This window comes from Amblyomma maculatum, chromosome 11, assembly GCF_055883805.1.
Source record: "Amblyomma maculatum isolate TAMU_Amacu chromosome 11, ASM5588380v1, whole genome shotgun sequence".
Taxonomy (NCBI): Eukaryota; Metazoa; Arthropoda; class Arachnida; order Ixodida; family Ixodidae; genus Amblyomma; species Amblyomma maculatum.
The window spans coordinates 106,699,956-106,722,264 of NC_139354.1; the positions used below are offsets into that span (position 1 = coordinate 106,699,956).

Below are 22,309 nucleotides of genomic sequence, written 5' to 3' on the forward strand. Positions count from 1 at the left end.
CCTACCGCCTACTTCTACCGCGCACTCAGTAAGGATATCTCTGAAATTATTGTTCCTTGCTTCTAGAGTATTGTCGCCATACTCGGTTAGAGCTGAATACCTATTCTGTAGCGAGATCCTGAACTCTTCTGCCCTCCCCCCCCCCCCCCACCGCTAATTCGTTGATGGGTTTCTTTCTTACTATTCTGTTGCGTTCCTTCTTCAGATTTAGGCTAATTCGGGACCTCACGATTCTGTGGTTACTGCATCGCACTTTCCCGATGACCTCTACATCTTGCATAATGGCGGGGGTTGAACACATTATGAAGTCGATTTCATTTTTAGTCTCCCCGTTAGGACTTTTCCATGTCCATTTCCGGTTCTTCTGTTTGCTGAAGAAGGTATTCATGAAGTAGATCTTGTTGCTGGGCTAATTGGTTCATGATCGCACGGGGAAAACAAGCGCAAAAAAGGAGACAAACACAAGAAAGGAGACAGGACAACGCGCTACTGGCAACTGATTCGTTCATTGAAATCCACACACAATATATAGGGACATAGTCACACCACCTAGCGGCTCCCTACACGTCAGAAGGCAATATTATCTTACAATAAATTCCATGTTCAACCTAGGTTGATCTAAACCCGATAAAAACACCTTACTCTTTGAAAACAACAAATTGACACGTGGTAGGTAAAGAGCCAAAGTAACATAAAAAATAAAACAATAAACAATAAATTCCATGTTTAACATAGGGTGGACTAAGACCGTTAAAAACACCGATGACTTTAAAAACAAAATGACACGTGGTGTAAAGGGTTTGTGTTTGTCTCCTTTTTTTCTGCGCTTACTTTCGCCGTACGAAGGTATTCATGATTCGTAAGTTATTGCGCTCTGCAAACTCAACTATTAACTCCCTCCTGGTATTCCTAGAACCAATGCCATAGTCACCTACTGCCTTGTCTCCTGCCTGCTTTTTCCCTACCTTGGGATTGAAGTCGCCCATTAGTACACTATACTGGGTCCTTACTTTTCGCATTGCCGATTCTACATCTTCGTAGAAGCTTTCAACGGCCTGGTCATCATAACTAAATGTAGGTGCATAAGCCTGTACAACCTTCAGTTTATACCGCTTATTAAGCTAATTACGATACCTGCCACCCTCTCATTAATACTATAGAATTCATCTATATTATCCGCTATATACTTATTGACAAGGAAACCTACTCCTAGTTGTCGCCCCTCTGGTAAACCTCGATAACACAGTACATGCCCTTCCTTCAGTACAGTATATGCCTCATTCGGCCTCCTAACACCTCGCTAAGCCCTATGATATCCCATTTCATATCCTCTAGTTCCTCTAACAGCACTGCTAAACTAGCGTCACTAGCTAGGGCTCTAGCATTAAACGTTGCCAGGGTCAGTTTTCAATGGCGGCCTGTGTATATATATATATATATATATATATATATATATATATATATATATATATATATATATATATATGCAGATCAATTAAGGGGAAATGAGGGTGCTCGTGCTCGAGGGTGCTGTTGGCTTCTTTCCTTAATATATATATAGTGTTAAGCGGGGATCCAGACACTGGTAGCGGGCACTGGTAGCGAGCAAGACCGGAGCAGGGGTGGCTTAACTTGCAGTCAGCTAGTCCGCAAAATCACTTTTTCTTCCTCCTTCTCGGTGATCTGCCCAATTAATGGGAACCTCGTCTTTACAATCTTGCCCCCGCAGAAAAGAGGAGCCATCCTGGCGACTCAAGGAAACGAAAGGAATGCGGGATCGTAGTAAGGCTTCAAACGGTCGACGTGAACAATCTCACGCCCACGGCGGCGAAGATCGGTGGATGCGGCGAGCGGTTCAATTAGGTAATTCACTGGAGAAGTCTGTTGGAGCACTAGGTAGGGTCCGTGGTACTTGGAAATAAACTTGCTGCTCAGGCCGGGTGGTGTCGATGGGACCCAGAGCCATACGTGAGCACCGGGAGAGAATTGATGCACAGGGTGGCTGCTGTCGCTGTGCGCTTTCTTCTGGGCTTGCTCGTCCGAAGTAAGCGAGTGAGCCAGCTTGCGACATTCTTCAGCGTGCCTGGCAGCTGCTGAAAGTGATGTGTACTCTGACATATCAGGACGGTAGGGGAGGATGGTGTCGAGTGGAGACGAAGGTTCACGCCCGTACAGCAGAAAAAATGGTGAGAATCCGGTAGTTGCTTGAACGGCGGTGTTATAGGCATAGGTTACAAATGGCAGAATCTTGTCCCAATCGGAGTGGTCGGAGGCGATGTACTTGGACATCATGTCACCTAGTGTGCGATTGAAGCGCTCTGTCAGTCCGTTGGTTTGAGGGTGGTACGCGCTGGATGTCCGGTGGGTGGTTTGGCATTCGCGTAGGAGCGCTTCGACAACCTCGGATAGGAAAGGTTTGCCTCGATCATTTAGAAGTTCTCGGGGGGCACCGTGCCGCAGAATGAAATGATGAAGAAGAAAGGACGCGATAGTGGGTCCCGTGGCATCCTGAAGTGCTGCTGTCTCCGCATAGCGAGTAAGGTGATCGACGGCCACGATTACCCAACGATTTCCTGCAGGTGTGTACGGTAGAGGTCCATACAAATCGATGCCAACACGATCGAATGGTCGATATGGGCACGGAAGGTGCTGTAGTGGAGCCGGCTGATGGAGAGGAGGCGGCTTGCGACGTTGGCAATCGATGCACGAACGCACATACTTACTGACGAAGGTATACATACCACGCCAGTAAAAGCGCTGTCGCAACCGTTCATAAGTCTTAAATACACCCACATGGCCACACTGCGGATCGTTGTGGTGAGATGCGCAGATATCACTTCGGAGGTGGCGAGGTACGACGAGCAGCCACTTACGGCCATCTGGCATATAGTTGCGTCGATAGAGAAGATGGTCACGAAGGGCGAAATGCTGCGCTTGACGAAGAAGGGCGCGAGGAGCCGGTGAAAGTGACGAGTTCGTAAGAAGATCGATTAGTGATGTAAGCCACGGATCCTTGCGCTGTTCTGATGGCATGTCGTTGATGGACAAAGAAGACAAGGCGGAGCTGGAGGCAGGGGACAACGGAGCGTCAGGCGACACTGGCGAGCGGGATAAAGCGTCTGCGTCGGAGTGCTTACGCCCTGTACGATAGATGACTCGAATATCATACTCTTGTAGTCTAAGCGACCAGCGGGCGAGACGGCCGTTGGGGTCTTTTAGTGAAGACAACCAACATAAAGCGTGGTGGTCCGTAACAACATCAAATGGGCGCCCATACAAGTATGGCCGAAATTTCTGAAGCGCCCAAACAATTGCCAAGCATTCCTTTTCTGTCACCGAGTAGTTGGTCTCGGCCTTGGTCAGCGTTCGACTTGCGTACGCCACAACGTATTCATCAACACCGGGTTTTCGTTGGGCAAGAACAGCGCCGAGGCCGGCGTCGCTGGCATCGGTGTGCACTTCGGTAGGAGCAGTCGGATCGAAATGGCGCAATACGGGGGGTGAGGTAAGTATCTTGCGCAATTTCGTAAAAGCAGCATCGCAAGCCGGCGACCAGGCAGAAAGATCTTTGTGAGCGCTGAGAAGTCGCGTCAGAGGGGCAATGATGGTCGCAAAGTTCCGAACGAAACGCCTAAAATAGGAGCATAAGCCTATAAAGCTGCGTAATTGCTTGATAGATGTTGGCTTCGGGAACTCAGCGACAGCTCGAAGTTTAGATGGATCAGGGAGGATGCCATCTTTGGACACTAAATGTCCTAAAATAGTGAGTTGGCGAGCGGCGAAATGGCACTTTTTCAGATTGAGCTGTAGACCGGCGTTGCTAAGGCATTGCAAGACGGTTTCAAGGCGAGTTAGGTGGATCGCGAAGTCGGATGAAAATACAACAATATCATCCAAGTAGCAGAGACATGTGTGCCACTTCAAACCGCGGAGAATATTGTCCATCATGCGTTCAAATGTGGCGGGCGCATTACACAGGCCAAATGGCATCACGTTGAACTCATAGAGCCCGTCGGGGGTGACAAAAGCTGTCTTGGGGCAATCGTCCTCAGCCATCGGAACTTGCCAGTAGCCAGAACGTAAATCGATTGAAGAGAAAAATTCCGCTCCATGCAAAGTGTCCAGCGCGTCGTCTATGCGTGGTAGCGGATAGACGTCCTTTCGTGTGATTGCATTAAGGCGTCGGTAGTCCACACAGAACCGAATAGACCCGTCTTTCTTCTTGACTAAAACGACCGGGGACGCCCAAGGGCTACTGGAAGGCTGAATTACACCCCTACTGAGCATCTCGTCGACTTGCTCATCAATAATGCGGCGCTCTGAGGCTGATACACGATAAGGGCGTTGGCGTAATGGGGCGTGCGTACCAGTATAGATGTGGTGAGAAACAGTTGACGTACGACCCAAGGATAGCTGCTGGATGTCAAAGGAAGCTTGGAATCGGTTCAGTAAGTCGAGGAGCTTGACGCGTTGATCTGGAGCGAGAGCACTGTCGATGGCTTTGTCAAATGCAGCAAGAGGCGATGCAGGAGACGAGGAACGAGGTGGGCTAAGGGCACTGACGTTGTGGGATATTGTGTCGGCACAGGTGGAGAAAACCGGTGGGACGGTCACAAAATTTTCTGATCGAACAGGCTCAGCATGCCCAACGCACTCGCCACGTTGCAACGTGAGTGGATAGAACGAATCGTTAGTAATGGCTAGCTCGGTGCGTCCGCTTCGTACACTAAGGACGGCGCAGGGCAGGGGAAGGCAGCGTCGCGAGACGAAGAGGGAAGATGGGGTGAAGAGCACTGTACAGTCTTGAAGAGAGGGACATATACTATGGTGAGGCTTCCCAAAAAAAAAAACATAAAATATTTTGCCTCTGCCCGTGCCACTAGGTATAACGGGCTTAAACCAATAGTAAGAAAAATGAATAGGGATTGCTCCAATAAAAGAATTTAAAAAAAAAAAAAAAAAAAAGAAAAAGAAAAAAAAAAAAATATTATCTACTATCCAGCCCAGCCGCCGCCACGGGAACGGGCAAGTCATAGCGGATTTATTTGATTAAATGTTTCAGTGCTGTTACATGGGTTTTACATGATTCTTGCTGGTAACATTTGTAATTACTAGATTAGATGTTTCAGTGAAATTGTATTGCTATTTACATGCTTCTTGCTGCTAACATTTGATATTTACTGTAGTCTTCGAGGTCTTCTCCGGATCGTCGTGGAGCAGTTTCCGTTATGTGGAGGTGTCAGGTGGGGCCAGGCTTGCGTTGCCTGGATGTTTCTTACGATGATGTTTGGTGGATGGGTGGGACACTGTAAAATCTTAAAAAAGATCAGATCAGAGGCCCCCCACCCTTAATATTGTTCCTAGGTGTTTTCCCCTCCCCCGCCCTCGTCAAAAGACCCCCACCCATTTTGTAGTATGGAGGAAACTTTTGTTGCAGTAGTTATGGCGACGGGGGATGAGGGAAGGCCCCTTGGTTGGGTTTCCTGTTGGATATGATGAAGGTGTGGGGAGGTGGGGAATAGAGTTGGGGGGCGATATGAGGGAAGGAGGAGGGGAAGGAAAGAGAGAGAGGGAGGAAAAAAAAAAATAATGAGAGAAAAAAAAAAACAAAAAAAAAAAAGAAGAAGGGAAAATAGTATAATTGAAAGTGTGTTTGAAGATACTGAAAAAAAAAAAAAAAAAAAAAAAGATATATATATATATATATACATATATACATACACATATATACATGTAAATAGACTTACATAGATGTAACAGAGATACCTAGAGAGATTTATAATTGGTAAGTTGTTTTTAAAAGGGGCGGTTGATTTGGAATTTTTCCCTTTTTCCCCCCCTCCCCCCTCCCCCCCCCTCCCCCCCCCCTCCCCCTATGTGAGTATGGCATTTACAGTTTAGGTAGTCAGTTACATTAATAGTCCCCCAGGGTTGTGAAAGTCAATGCCATCCCCCACTCTCCCGTCCCCCCCTTCTGTTTTCGTTTGTTTTCCCCTCTCTCTCTCCCCCCCCCCCATCCTTCCTTTGAATTAGTTGGGAGGATATTTTGTCAAGTGCAGTGAGTCGAGTGTGGAAGCTGACCTCAGCCTCAATGACCCGTTGGTATTGTTGCCGGTTGTGCCTCCCCCTCCCCCTGTTATATTTCCATATTGAGGTGAGTGATTTGATGGACCCCCAGCCTTGATGTTCTGGTTGGTTGAAGAGAGGGACAGTTGATAGGCACAATCGCAGCAAATGAAGGCGGGATATCAGTAGCATCCGCAACGTGGCATTTGGCCTCCCCAAGAACGTTAGCGGCAGTCGGTGCGGTGCACAGCGGAAAAAACTCTACTTCGGCACGAGCGCAATGAATTACGGCGCGATTGCGACACAAGAAGTCCCATCCTAAAATAATGTCATGAGAGCAGTCACGGAGAACGATAAAACTGATAACGTAGAGAACGTTCTGAATGGTGACTCGAGCCGTGCAGGTACCGATCGGTTCGATGTGCTGAGCAGTGGCGGTGTGCAATGAAACCCCAGAATATGGCAGAACAACTTTTCGTAACAAGCGGCACAGTCTAACGTCAATGACCGACATAGCAGCCCCAGTATCTACAAGCGCAAGAGTACAAACATTTTCAATGGTAACTTCTATTAAATTGTTCGGTGGCGAAGCAGGACTTTCACTGTTCGACGAAAGCGCAGTTCTTGCCTGCGGAACTGCGTCTAGTGATTTTCCGGCATTGGCGAGGTAGAACGGCGGCGCATCGGCGACGGAGAGCGACGGCGCGGAGAGTTTGAGCGGTTGTCATAGGTTGAGCGGTTGTCATGCGAGAAGTGGTCAAAGTGAGAGGAGGGCTGGGGTGGCGCACGGGGTGGGGACGGCGGCTGTGCGTAGGCAGCCGGGCTCTGATCGAAAGCGTACGGTGTCGCACGACGGCGGCACAGGTGTGCAACATGGCCAGGGAGACCACATGCAAAGCAAATTGGCCGATTGTCAGATGTGCGCCAAGGGCGTAGAACAGGTGGCGCACGACGCTGAGTGAAGAATGCGCGCTGAGGCGGACCATACGATGGCAAAGGCGTAGGAGGGGGTAGTCTTGCGGCAACCTCAGCATAGGACAGTGGTGTAGGTCCGGACGTCGGAACAGCGTCGGCATGAATGAGCGGAGCTGTCAGTGGTGTGGAATGAGGAGTAGGTTGTCGATGGGGCGGAAGTGCGTCGGCAACTTGTTCCTGAATAACCTGGCGTATGGTCGGAGCCAGGTGTGAGCTGGAATGCGGAACGTTTGAAATTAGCGATAATTGACGTGCAACTTCTTCCCGTACGAAGTCTTTAATTTCTTGAAATAGTGTGAAGCTGACAGGGGCGTCAGACATAGCCGCGATCGTGGCTTCAGGTTGTCGAGGGACGATGCGTTGCCGACGAAATTCGTCGTAGTTTTGACAAATCGTGACAACTTCACTTACAGTACGGGGCTCTTTTGCCATCAGAATGTTGAATACGCCTTCGTGGATGCCCATCATGATGTAGCGAATCTTCTCGGCTTCAGTCATTGATGCGCTTACACGATGACACAAATCTAAAACGTCTTCGATGTAGCTGGTAAAGGTTTCTCCTGTCTGCTGCCTTCGCTCGCGCAAACGGTGTTCGGCGCGAAGCTTGCGGACCGCAGGTCGACCGAAGACATCAACAAATCGGGATTTGAACGAGGCCCAAGTTGGAATGTCAGCCTCGTGATTTGTGAGCCATAACTTTGCTACTTGGGTCAGGTAGAAGATCACGTTGTTAAGTTTTAGGACGTCATCCCACTTATTGTGGGTGCTTGCGCGTTCATACGAAGAAAGCCAGTCCTCGATGTCCTGATCGTCGGTACCGCTGAAGACCGGTGGGTCCCGCTGGCGAAGCACCTCGGAGCATGGAATAGAAGGGGCCGAGGTAGCGGGGCCGGTGGTGTTAGAGCTGGAGTCGGTCATTGAGGTAGGAATTCGGCGGCTGCGGAGCTCCAGAGCGAATAAATGGAAGAGAAATCCCGCGACCTCCACCAAGTGTTAAGCGGGGATCCAGACACTGGTACCGGGCACTGGTAGCGAGCAGGACCGGAGCAGGGGTGGCTTAACTTGCAGTCAGCTAGTCCGCAAAATCACTTTTTCTTCCTCCTTCTCGGTGATCGGCCCAATTAATGGGAACCTCTTCTTTAGAATATATATATATATATATATATATATATATATATATATATATATATATATATATATATATATATATATATATATATATATATATATATATATATATATTACTAGAGGATACCGCTTTCGTGGGCAAGGCGTACAAGGGGCAGTCAGGTTCTTGCCTACATGAGCGCTTAGGCGAGGCAACCGGGAAGTCAGTGAGTGGGGAGGGGGTCTATTCAGTTGGCGCGGCACTTCTGTGATCGCACTTTTGAGCCTAGGTTTGTTGAGTTTCTTGAGTTATGGAGAAATGCAGATATAATAGCAAGAGAGATTGAGAGATTATCCAGGCTGCTGCTATCGAAATAACCGGGCTGTAAAGCAGTCAGCAGTCTTTCAGTGCGAAGCATAATGCTCTGGAATATGCAGTTTCGGCTCGAACAAACAGACCGGTCGTCAGCGCACTTAAAGAGACGAATAAAGAAATAAAACTTCCAGGATATACAGCATATAATGAGAAAGTTTTGACTGAGCGCCGGCCAATCACAGTTACACTAGTACACCGCAATTTCATCGCGATTTCACTAGATTTGGAAACGCTGGAGGTCTCTCCTACTTTTATGCAAATCTCACCGAACAAACACGCATAATCTCCCCCCTGCATTCTGAACGTATACAGTCAACCTAAAGACAACAGCACGGAAATAGCAACCCTCTTCCGTAAGGCGCATGTAGCCACGCAAGATAGAGTGTTAATGACTGTCGGAGACTTTAACGCTCCGCATGCAGAATGCGGTTTCAGCTACCAATAGAAAGAAAACTAAATTATGGGAGACGGCTCAGGCGCTAGGGCATAGCTTATTCATCAACACTGATAAACCTACGCGCATTGGTAACAGTGTAACCAGGGATACGTGCCCTGACCTTATCTTTGCTAGAAATATCTCCGATGCGAGATGGTAAAATCTCAATACTAACATTGAAAGCGATCACTATGTTGTATGTACCACTTTCCGAGCCATGCATTGCAAAATGCGTCGCCGGGAAGTGGAGCACACGAATCGGTACGCCTTCAGATATGTCCGCTCGCAAAAATCGGCAGAAGTTTAGGACAAGACGCAGGACGCCGCAAACACTTCGAAAACTGTGACACAGGAGGAAAGCGGTCCCATCCCAGACGCTGGGATAGTACACATGATGGAAGCTTAAAGGAGTATTCATGCTCGATGGCGTAAAAATAAGCATAACAAAGCCTTAAAAATTCGACTAACCCGGCTTGAAAAGGAAATGGATGCTTACACGTGGGAACATAGCCGAGAGCAGTGGCATTAGACTTGTGACCTCCTTAATAGGAAACTGGGCAACGAGAACACGTGGTTTCTGCGTAGGTATTTACTCGATCCTACGGGAACTAAGGCTGAACAGCAGAAGAACCTACACAGGTTCGCGCAAGCTTTCCAATGGCACGGACGAAGAGCCCACGAAAACTTTAAAACATCAGTACGTTAACACTTCCCAGGATATACTCACGCCAAATGGGCACTCAAGATTGATTAATCCTGAAATGGATAGCGTCTTTACCGTAGCAGTGATCAGAGCTGCTCTTTACCAAATTAACACCACTTCGGCACCCGGGGAAGATCGCATCACCAATAATATGTAGCGATACTTAGACGACCAGTCATGGCCGTTACGGACCTCTTCAACAGGTACTGGACAGAAGGCTGTGTCGCTGACGAATGGAAGCACGTTTAAATTATTTTTCATACCTAAACCGAGCAAAAGACTCGAGAGGGGAATCTTCCACCCAATCTCGCTAACATCATGTCTCGGGAAGGTAAGCGAACACGTTGACTCCTTGAAACGACATCTCCTTGAAACTCCTTGAAGACATCTCCTTGAAGGTGACATTGTTCCTATGGGAATTAAACCTTAAGGGACCGCGGCAAATTCTGGAGCAAAATTGCTGCGGTGATACGAGCTTGCTGAGCAGCGGGGATGACAAAACCTCGCCAGAAAGCAATGAAGCCGTAAACATCGCGAAGAGCGTTTTGTCTGCAAACCTTCCATGGCTTTTTTTTTCTTTTTTTTTTATTGTTTTTTGGTGCGATACAGGAAAATAGGCAGACACTGCTTGGACCCATAGCCAGCGGCTAGTAAAGGGTCCAATGGAAAAAGTACACAGGTTGCAGGCACCCAATCGTCAAAGTTAGAGACATCAGAAGCAGTAACTTTACAATAAACGTGAAGAAAGTTAGTTATCGCTTATAGATTTGTAAAACTACCAATGAAGAGAAGGCCATTTATATAAATGAATGGCCTTTCTTTTCGAGAGCTGGATAATTTTGCTTTTCCTGTGTGATTTTTGTTGCCGATCATTTTGTATGCACTTCCTGATTTTTTTATTAGCTCGTCTGTATTTACAGAAATGCCTGGAAATTAATTCTTCAGATATAAGTCAGTGCTATGCGTGTCTCGTCTTCATTTGCTGGTCCTTGTGAAGTTTTTCGCTGCTCTGCTTTGTGATGAACCAAGTAGATCCAGGTGTGTTATTCAAGTGAGCCTCATTATGCTTGTACTCGTTAGATGGCCGTTTAGTAGGTATAACACGAACGGTGTCGTTCTTGGTCACGTCCACAGCAGTAAATTGTTTTTCGCGAGTACGGTCACGTACCATATTATTAAATTTCTCGCGAGCTGTATAGTGTATGTGTAGTGCGTCAGTCACTTCAGTGACGCATGAAAATTGAAAACATTCCAATGTCAGAAAGATAGCTTCATATCACCGTGTTTAATTTTGCGTTCGCTATGTCTAGGTTAGCTTAAGGGTATACAACCGACACTGCATTTACACGACGTCAATTCTCTCACTGGCGTGTCTTGACGAGAATACAGTGTTACTAGTTAAACGATTGACGTCTGGGATACAGGACATAACAAGAGGAAGAAGATGGCTACCGAGAATGAAAGAAAATCGAGCAAGGGTTAAGGGGCAGCCAGTTCGCAAGCAAAGGGAACGCTTCGACAACCCTTGTTCATCTATGTCCTGCTCAACCACGTTTCCACCCCACAATTCTTGTTCACTGTTCTGTCATGCGATTGATGTTTAGGTGGATTAAAAAGGTCTTTCACTACTTCGTAGTAGCACTAGGGTGCGAACTAAGCGAATGATACTGGGCTATCGTTATACAAGTCTATTTTTCAATCACCTCACAGTTTTACATATCCGGGTTGAAGCAGAAGTTTATCCAATCTTAAGCGAGTGGGGGCATCGGAAGGAAAATGCTCCTGGCAACTTTACTAGCCCTCTAGCCTTTCGACTGTTAGTATACTCGAATCTAGAGTATTTCAGTGCATTTTGATTATTGTATAAATAAAAATGGCTCTAGTAATGGCATCAGTTATGCCCTAGATAAGGGATATCTTTCGTTCATCTGCTTACGCATTTCTTGCAGTGAGTCGCCGCTCATCGGCATACTGGCAGCAGATGCTGTCAGTTTCCGTCACAAAGTTTAGACTGATTTTTTATGAAGGCGCTGTTTTCTGTTCTTTTTGGAGTGAGGCATGGCCTATCTTACATATATGTAGCCTTGGTACCAGTACTCGAGTAACCACATTCAGTTTAGACTCCTGTTGGTTTCTACAGTTTTTTCGAAAAGAAGCGAGTCAGGTTGGCTACAACCCATGGCAGTAAAGCAGTGTGCAAATTGAGCGCTTCGAAACCGAATGGAACGTTCAAGCTCGCCATATGCTTGCCTGCGCTGGAATTCCCAGCAGGTGCGTGACGTCGCGCAGCGAATTCCTCTCCATACAGGAAAAAGTGATCAAGGGCACCGCCAGAAGTGCTACGTACCTCCTGTAGGGATGCAAAAATGTCAACAAAATGTTGAAGGCTAAAAAAAAAAAAAGTAAAAAGGTTTTTTTTTTCTCGAAGCTTTAAAAATTTCAAGATATTATTTATATAAATCACTGAAAACGTTACACTGAAAAAGCATAGTAATTTTTCATAGATTTTAACTCCTCGTACATATACGTTGCGACATTGCTTGGTTATAAAATATATAAATTAAACTAGTACGAAGACGTTACGGCCATATGTGTTGGCGAGATGAACTGGATAAAGTTTGGTTGTACGCACACTAAAAGCGGGAAAAGGCTCAAGGGACATCGAGTGCAGGAGCTGGTGTCTAATCGTTCATTTTTAGAGCTTAAAATGTCTAGTTGATGATCAGCGCCGGAAATGACAGTAGCAGCGATTGGGTGCAATTCGAGAAGTTCTGGCCTTGTTCCTGTGCCTCGTATTCCGCTGTGCGTTCTTTGCCGGCTTATATGCTTTCCAGTTGCGACTTGTTGTTTCTAAGCAAATGTGCAATTCAATCTGTATCTCATTTTTTCTGCAATCAGCAACCTGGGATTAGGTTCTGCCAACGTTTTTGATTTTTCTGCTTGCTGCTTTTTTTAGTTCTTTTATATGTACGTTCAGATATGCTTTTTGCATTTCAGCGGGTTCTCATGTACGGTTTAGGTTTATATCAGTTTTTAAAATTCAAACACGTTATAGGAAATTTACAGACCACATTTATGATGTACGTTCCTCTTGTTTGTTTTATCTATGCTTACTCTTAGTTATTTCGTTTTTTTTTTCTTGTGTGAATATTAATGTGCAGTTCAAAGTTTACCACATTTCCCTCCAAATCACCCGTGTAGAAATAATTACTGTGCGTATTTCTGCATTTTTTTAGCAGTATTCTAGTCCTCGGATGTCAACGGCTCCTTTTTAAAATCCTGGTAGTTCAATGTTTATCACTTTTCCGCTTGTAGAAAATGGGACAAAAAGCATTTCTGGCTTTTTTTGTGCGTTTGATTTGGTTTAATCTGTGAGGTTTAATGTTCCAAAGCGACTTAAGCTATGAGGGACGCCGTACTAGAAGGGCTCCGAAAATGTCTACCACCTGGGGTTCCGTAACGTGCACTGACATCGCACAGCACACGTGCGGCGTGCTTTTCGCCTCCAGCGAGAAGCGGCCGTCGGGGCCTGGATTCGATCCCGAGTTCTTGGGAACAGTAGTCGAGCGCCGTAACCATTGCGTCACCCCGGCGGGGCCTTCTTGGGGGTGGCCTCCTTCTTAGTTTGTTATAGTGAATACATGTGAACTGTCAGTTGAGTTCCTTTTTCTGGAAAGTTTCTTAAATACTTCCAAGTTCTTTGAATTTTCCTTTGAATTAATGAAGTGGCAAAGGAGAATTGGCAACGTTTTCATGTTGAATCTTCTTGGATGTTCATGCCGTGTTGTTGCAGTCCATTTTGCATGCATTAAAAGTATATCAGTGAAGCATTATTTAACATAACGGCATTTACTAACTTAAAACATAGTGAGCATGCTTTCGATATTTGTTTAAAGCATACTTATTTCGATATTACGGCAATCATTTTCCAGCAGCGAAAGAAATGTTCTGCAAAATGGGCACATTTGTAATTGGTGCTGCTAACCGGGGGTTTCACCTGTAATGTCATCTTGTTATGCGCAAGAGACCATAAGTCCTTTCTATACAGAAAAACAAGAAATTTATTGCTCCCAAATGCTAAAAGGGATTCTCAGTTGTCCTTGTTTTCTTTTCTTTTTTGGCTTTAAAGTATGCTGTTTCCCATATATATAAGTGGCATTGCGCTATGCGAGACTGATCAAATGTGCACTGCATGCCTTAGAAACTTGCTCGTAAAGTTGCTACGTGCAGCCAGGTTCTGATGTGCAGAACTAAACAGTGAAAAATAAAAAATTGTCCAGATCTCTTCATGCATCGCCTGTCGCACGGAAAGCACTATATAAAGGGAAAAAATAACATTACAGCAATTCGGCATACCGAAGTGTTCCAGCAGATCAAGCATTTATCGTGAAGCTTCTCAAGTAAGCCAAAATTATGCGATCAAAACTAAATAATAGCAAATAAAAATAGCGTTCTGCAACCTTCTCAGTGTTCTTTCCTATTCAGGAGCACATATTAACTCTGAGGACTGGCACAAATATTCAAGTTTTTTAAAGGCATCATAGTGTATGGTGATTAATTTTCTGTTTCTCATAGCTCTAAGAAAAAAATAGAAAACAATATTTTTCCGTTTTTTTTTTGTGCTAGCCATCCCATCCCTACCATTGGGTAGCTGGATGACATCATTGTTAACGCATTCGCAATTTTACCTCGGAAGGCACAAAGCCCGCGCCTAGGAGGGAGCGTTGGAGGACGGGACGTGCGAAGCTTTCCAGAAGGCAGAAAAAGCAGCTGCTGCTTTTTTGGAGCAACTTCCACAGAAAGTGTTTTTCGGGCAGTGCTGCTCTAATTTCGAAGGTAGATGCGTCATTTTCGTTTGACGAGTCTTCTACTGTTTGGTCGGAGAGATCGGTGGTGTCTCTCATGTTAGGCTTCCCGAAAAGCAGTTGTCCTGCTTCTGATCAGGCGCCCGTATTCTCTGTCCAAGGTGGTCATGAGTAGTTCCTGTTCTCCGTTCTGTTCTCCGTTCTGGAAGCGGGGAGAGGCTCTTACAGGCCCAGTCTTTGGTAAAGCAAGAACTGCATACTGTCCTCGATGGTGACCAGAACATTCGCGACATTACCAGCACGAATAGGCAAGATCACGCATTTCCAGTGTGGGATGCTTGCTTTTTCATCGACGACATCCAGGGCGACGTTATGCTCAAGAGTTGGCTTCAGAGGGGCGATTTTCAGGAACTCTGATAGAAAGCAAATGACAACTTGATGCTCGGTCATGAATTCCATGCCCAAGATTACGTGCAGTGAGGACAGGGTTGAAGCGTGCTCGGCCTCATACCCGGAAGTTTGCTAATTCACATGACTTCATCATGTCTTCCAAAGAGTCAGATACTTTCTCATTGGGGTTCAGAAGGGGGCTGGGGTAGGGTTCGGTGTCAGAACATCTGTCGAAGTTTTATGAGCGCTGGACCTCCCCGTCTTCATCTCCCTCTCTTGCTTTGCCTATTTTTACCGCCACCGTATAACTCCGCCCGGAAAATAATCCTGCAGCTATGCCACTGTTGAGGTTGTTAGGGAGAAATTATAACAGAACCTGGCTCATTCTCTCTGGACGACGCTTGTAAAACTGTCATCGAAAGTTCAGTCATAAATTTTCCGAAGTCACCTACGTAGTCCCACGCTTTTCGCTGCAGATCCGGGAAGGCTCTCTATTAGTAGCGCTACTTATATACTTAACGGCTTAGCCATGGTTTAGCCATGGTTTAGCTTGTGGTTAAACCTCGGGTTATTCCAAAGCAATCTGCATGGCTACGCTTCAAAGTAAAGTCATGGCTTTTGCGCGTAGTAGCTTACTCTATAGTTTCAGCTTTATTTATGCCATAGGGCATACATAAAGCTTCTTTCTTTCCTTTTTTCTTTCTCCTTCTTTCTCTTTTCCTTCATTTTCTTCTTCTTACCCTTCTTTTTGTTCATTTTTTTCTTCTTCTTTTACTTCTTTTTTTCTTATCCTTTTTCTTCTTCAGACACTCTCAGTCTATACCACGTGACAGTTATGAACCTCCCAGGCAACCAGGCTATTGTAGCTTCCTACCCTATCTTTCCCAGCCCCACACCTTCACGCAGTGTCATGTGGTGGCGACGGCAGCCCAGCCAAATATGGAGCGCAAAACACCTAAGAGACATCCTAGCTAAATCTTCTCGCGCCTATCGGCACAACCAAATCAGCTTTCCGGTGGTTCTCAGTCTGCACATTGCAAAACTTTGCGGCAGTATGTCGATATATCCGAGTTCAACATATCCTTGCTCGACTATTTCACGACATAAAGCACGTGCTCTGCTGCGTTAATTTACAAAAAACAGATTTTTGGAATCATTATTTTTATGGTTCTATTTTTTTTTGTAATATTACCCAAGGTCTCGATAGAAGTGTGACATGCTTATGTTCTGCAGACGACAGGGTCATGATGAATATAGGATGAGACAATGACCCTTCTTTTACTTTCGTGTCTTAGTTTTACTCATGGGGCTCCAAAAAGCGAGAACGCTTACTCGCGGAGAAAGCGTTTCAACTAACTAGGGCCATGTTAGCCCCAAAACAATGCTTTCTTCAGAGATTAGATTCGTAGATTATTGTAGATTGCACTGCAGTATTGTATTGCATTATTGAGAAGCGGATCATATTTTTATGCGCTGTTTTACCAGCTAGAGTAGAATTAGATATTATTTATATTGCCGCAAACCATTCAAAGCTCTGTTGTTTTTTTAGCAGCCGCCGGCATGTCGCCTTATCACTGTGATTGTAGAGCGCGAATCGATTATGTGTTCTTTGTTTGTTTCTAATCGTTGTTGCCAGACGCGGCTTTGTGATTTACATTGTTGCGGAAAATGCTTCCAGATGTGTCTCGAAGGGTTCCAGCCACGTATTTGTGTTTCTGCAATGTTCCAGGTTATGCTAGTTATCGTTCGTGGCTTTGTCTACGTATTTCTTCGTTGCGTTTAAATTGAGCGCCGACGAGTGAAACCGGCATTCTAAGTTCGACGACCGGCAAGACGCTTGCTGTTATCGGCGCCCCAGAATAGCTTACTTCTTTTGCGGGAGCAGATAAGCCCAATAAAGAGTTTCCTTAGTGCACTTCCAGACTCTTCATTTGTCGTCATCGGCTTTGTTACCGCAACTTGACAATGTTAAATGTGCGCCAAAACACAAACGATTGTTCGTATCTGCGCAGCAAAATGAAAACGGCTGGTAGTGACCGTTTCTTTTTTTAAACAAAGTTAGCTCGGTTTTTGTAGATCTCATTGATGACGTCAGTTTTTAAATATTTCCATATTGCAACGAGATCCCGCGTGCTGGCAGCACCATCATACGCACTTAACACAGGGAACCGAGTTACCCGATGGCACAGTGCGTAATCAACGCGTTGCACCACACCAACTATAGTTCTGCGGGTGACTCTTCTTCTGACCGCGATACCTAAAAGTGAATTTGTTACTTATGGCTTTTCTGTAGGTATGAAACAAAATCAAAAGCGCGGTCATAAAAACGCCACCTGCGCTATAAACAGACTGACAAAATTAGGGGCAAATGAGTTATTTGAAACAATTGTCTAAAGGTACGGTTGAGACAATTTATCCTTCCTTTGAGAGTGTGTTCTGCTGGCCACGTAAACTACGTACAAAGACCATTCTGATTGTAGTACAGCTATCTTCCTTAACTTTCTTTTTTTTAAAAAGTCAGATATATTTCTTTCGAACCATTATATTGTCACAACGTTGTAGTATAACAAAACGGAAGAAAACCATGATATTTAGTCAACGTTATCATTTTTGTGTCATTGCCTCACCAATTTGAGCAACAGGGCCAGATAAGTTCTTTACGAGCATCTGGAGTAGGAAAACTTCCTACTTCACACTACTTCCTTAGCCAGGTTGCATTTGCTGTAACATTTGCTGTGCGCATTTTCTGTAACAAAAAAAAAAAAAAAATCAACCCATATATAAAATGTGCAAACTTACGCCGATGGCTACCTGACGAATATGTATGTCCGAAAAGAAGGAGAATTGCGTCATTTATAATAATGTAATGAAAACTCCGACCTAATGGGTAAAATGCAACACTTTTTGACTAAGCTCTGAACATTTATTGTGTGGCGGCATAATGACCATGAAACATTTCCAATTTATGGGGAGAAGTAACAAGAGAGTTTGTTATTGTGCGCGAAGGTATTGATTTGTTTTCACTACACAGTCAACTAAGCGTACCATAATCAACTAGGAACTATTGAAATGTGAAGCGACTCACCCACTAGAGGAAAGTATATCCACGAACTTCCAATGAGGGGCAGCGCGGGAATTCTCGGAATTTCGTGGAACGGTTTCGGAGACGAGCTGCACCAAGCCCTTGCACAGACGCATTTCGGTAAGAAAACGACCTCGCCACAAGTCTTTATCACACGATACATGTCGCTTTACGAACTGCACAAACCGCGCCGTGTACTCAAGAGATACTGCGAGACACGCATTTTGCAGCAAGCACTTTAAACGAGCGTCGACCTCACAAGTGTTCTCATTGGCGCTGCTTGCTATTTGCGGTAAAATGCCGACACGTGCTCTGCCTGTAACGAGTACGCGTCGAGTTGGTCGGCCAGTTCCGCCTTGATGGGCGCACTGCCAACTGTAACCTGCTTAACAAGGCAGGAAACGTCGTAGGCTCGGCAATCGTGTTTTGATCTTGGTGAGGCCTCCATCGTGCTTCCCAAACACAGGAAAATAAACGATCGAGAAACCAGACGCCCACAGCGTGCGGCGGGATATCCTGTACCTCATATCAGAGAAGTTCTTTATGCCTCAGTTTCCGCTGTCTTTTACAAAATCATGTTTTGCGAACAGAGCGAACAGACGTCAATGGCCGCCAACTCCACAGCTGGTTTGTGGATTGGGCTTTCGTTGAATATTGCAGCAAAATGGCACGGGATCAATAAATCATGACGGATGGGAAGCGGAATTAAACTTTGAAAAATTATCCAGCTGCAGCTTTCAAACAAAGTTAGAATAATTATTGAAAATCTTTCTGTTTCCTCCTTATGCATAAGCAGTTTTCTACTCTCTCCCTTCTCAAAAAAAGCACACAAGGGTGAATTTTTATTAACACTTTCTTTCTTTCTTTCTTTCTTTCTTTCTTTCTTTCTTTCTTTCTTTCTTTCTTTCTTTCTTTCTTTCTTTCTTTCTTTCTTTCTTTCTTTCTTTCTTTCTTTCTTTCTTTCTTTCTTTCTTTCTTTCTTTCTTTCTTTCTTTCTTTCTTTCTTTCTTTCTTTCTTTCTTTCTTTCTTTCTACAATTAGTTCGACAGGTAAATATTTTCCAAAATGGGGAAGTCTTGGTGGTGTATACCGGATCGGCTAAGCATATATAGGCTGGCAGTGTCGGTAAAGGTATTGCTTCCGCGCTTTTGACTAATATATTCTTGTGATAACCTAAACCTATATAGCTCACTAAGTTTAAGTATATTGATCTGTTTAAAAAGCTGAGAGGTAGATTGCACGTATGGCACGTTAGCAATAATGCGTAGAAATTTCTTTTGTGCAATTAATAACTTCCTTAGATGACCCTCTGTGGTTGTGCCCCATACTAGAAATGAATAATTTAGGTAGGATGCGAACAGAGACCTGTATATGCTTAACTTCACTCTCTCAGGTAAAAGACATCTGTTTCGATTTACTATTCCCATCGTACTGCTCAGTCTGTTCAGCACAAATTTTACATGGTTATCCCCCTGCTGGTGTTCGGAAAAATGTACTCCAAGAACTTTAACGCACTGCATCATTTCAATCTTCGAAGATTTAAATATTATGTCAGTAGTCATGGCCACCTGTTTACCTCTAGGTTGAAAAATTATTGCTTTTGTTTTTGTAGCATTAACAGTTATGTGGTTATTTCTAGAACATATATTTAACGCCCGCAGGACATAATTTCCTCTTACAATTGCGTCACTGACATTTGAAGAGGCAGTAAATATAGGCAGGTGTCACCAGCACAAAGAATGAATTTAGTTTCTGACGCTATATTAACCAGATCATTTATGTACAGAATGAGGAGCAAAGGGCCCAAAAGGCTACCCTGTGGAACGCCGGATATGATTTGCTTCTTGCTTGATACCAAAGTGTTAACAGAAACAAACTGACACCTATGTGAAAGATATATCTTTTGAACAAAGTAAGCGGAAGCCAACAGATGCCATAATGCTCCAATTTTTGAAGAGAATGTTATGATGGATATAATCAAATGCCTGAGTGAAGTCAACAAATACACCTACAACGACTTGTTTTACCTCGAAATTGTGCAAAATATACTCTTTTTGATCGAGAAGTGCCAATTCTGTAGATCGGTTCTTTAGAAAATCGTACTGGGATGTTGCTGTAATGAATACAAACGGTTATAAATTATTTTTTTCCAGGCCTTTAGAAAACACAGGAAGGATTGATATCGGTCTATAGTTGTTGACTTCATGCCGCGAACTCTTCTTAAAGACAGGTGTTACACGTGGTATTTGCATTTCTGACGGAAATGCACCCAGTGATATGGATAGATTGTAGGTATGGGCAAGGACGGGGTTTATAACGTATTTATACGGCTTTATCTGTACACCGTTTGCATCATAAGCGTGAGAGTTCTTGAGGCTTAAAAATATAGACTACACTTCGTTTGTATCTGTGGGTATTAAGAAGAATGAATATTTATTTGCCTGACTCGATACATTATAAGCAACCTTCGATACAACCTTAATATCTCTAGGAACAAAATAATCAATAAATGTATCAACCATAGCCTGCCCAGTAATTGTTTGATCCTGGTGGATAATTTTCTTAATTGCTTCATTTCCTGAATTCCGTCCCATTACTGAATTTAATTTATTCCAGAGTACATCTGTGCCTGAACAAGATGGGAATATTCGCAGATAGTACATATCCCTCGCCCTCTTCAGCTCCTTAGTTAACGCATTGCGAAAGCTTTTAAAGGCGCCAAGGTCAGTTTCATTTCTGGTCCGTATAAACGTCTTAAAAACGGAATCTTTTCTATGAATTTTCTTTAGATGCGCTCGAGTAACCCATGGCTTACGAGCACCTTTAACACTCGAACTATGCGTCTCGACAAAGTGTTTTTTATAAATAGGAATAGACTGTTGCAAGAAAGTCTCATAAGCGATTTTTGGGTTCGTTTCAGTTAGAACAGTATTCCAACATATCTGGCAGATGTCTACTCGAAAAGCATCAAGGCGGTTTGAGTCACATGTTGATATGTTATAGGTGTATCAGTGTTCGTAATGTTTGGGCACTTTGTTTGAACACTACAGCATATGGGCATGTGGTTACAGACAGGATAAGTAAGAACACAGCTCTTTACCGAAGAAGGGCCATAATTGCTTATAAATATATCAATTTTGGTTTCCGAGGAAAGTGTCACTCGGGTCGGTGGCTCCATGTAGTTTCTGCAGTCATTTCAAGCAAGAAGGTTTTCAAAATTAAGTTTTGCTACGCTGTTACAGCTGAAGTGAATGTTAAACTCGCCATCAACGATAGCAATAAATTGATTTTACGTTATAAAAGTTTAAAAATGGTACATGAAGCTATAAAACTCTGATATGCTTCCGTCGGGAGGATGGTAGCAGGCAGCTAAGATTAAAGTTTGTAATTTTACACAAACCATCTAATAGTCATTTTTGACACAGGTAAATTTATTCAATAAATTATCTTGCAAGGAGTTCTTCACCAGTAGCCACACGCCACCTCCTCTACAAGTCGACCTAGTTACGCTAAACGTTTTCATCGTGGGCATGTGAAAAAGATCAGAGCGGCTTGATTGCAATGTTTCAGTGGACTATATCGAAAGAATTTCTTAAATTACTAAAGAAACTTTCAAGTTCCGAAACCTGGGTTTCTATGGATTGAATATTTAAATGATTACAGTGAAGAAAACAACTTTTGTTTTAGTGTAAAAGGATTTAAGCAATTCGGTTACTGTAATGTGCCCTTGATGAGTCATGTTGGGGCTACTCTTGCACACTGTAGAGCAGTTTAACGTAAGCTGTAAATATGCGGCTTAAGAAACCTCTATACGTTTCGCTAAGGCTTCCAAGCTTTCGTTAGCAATCTCTGAAAAAGAAAACGACTTCAAATTGAACAAAGAGCACTTAAAAACAAAAACGGATGTAACATACGACATTAGTCCAATTTTACACCCACTGAAAGTGCGAAATAAACACCATAAGTAAGGAAACTGTTCACAATCTATAGAAATTACAGATAGAGTGGGTTCATGTGAACAATATTTGTTTCTTCGCCGAATCATTGAAAATACTTTATACTTTAAAGTGCTGAACTCAATGTTTGGGCAGGAGCATGCTGCCTAAACAATATACCGGGGGTGCACTTAAGGCTCCTGACGTGCGGGAAGCGTTGTGAGTTCCATCCAGGCTTAGTTCATCCTATATTCTTCGACTACCACATCCCTCTGCTCGCGAACCGCTGGCCAAGAAGAGGACCGCAACACCCATTATCTGCCCGACCTCACCAACCCCGTCCGAGGGTACCCCAGCTCTACCATCCCCTCCCAATTTGAACAACTCTTGGAGGCCAGAATTCAGGCCGTGGTGAAGCGGTCATCCAGGCCCTC

The 22,309-nt window shown here is 44.3% G+C and overlaps 1 protein-coding gene across 2 annotated transcripts in view; it reads right to left on the minus strand.

Moving 5' to 3' along the window:
• Positions 1-18,301, minus strand: part of LOC146174606 (putative cytochrome P450 301a1, mitochondrial) — a 70,889-nt gene extending 52,588 nt beyond the window's left edge. For both annotated transcript variants that reach the window (XM_084583769.1, XM_084583768.1), the window contains exon 1: positions 17,944-18,301. In XM_084583769.1, coding sequence (XP_084439895.1) covers positions 17,944-18,103 — 160 coding nt within the window. In that variant the 5' untranslated portion in view covers positions 18,104-18,301. The remainder of the gene's footprint in view (positions 1-17,943) is intronic.
• Positions 18,302-22,309: the final 4,008 nt, after the last annotated feature.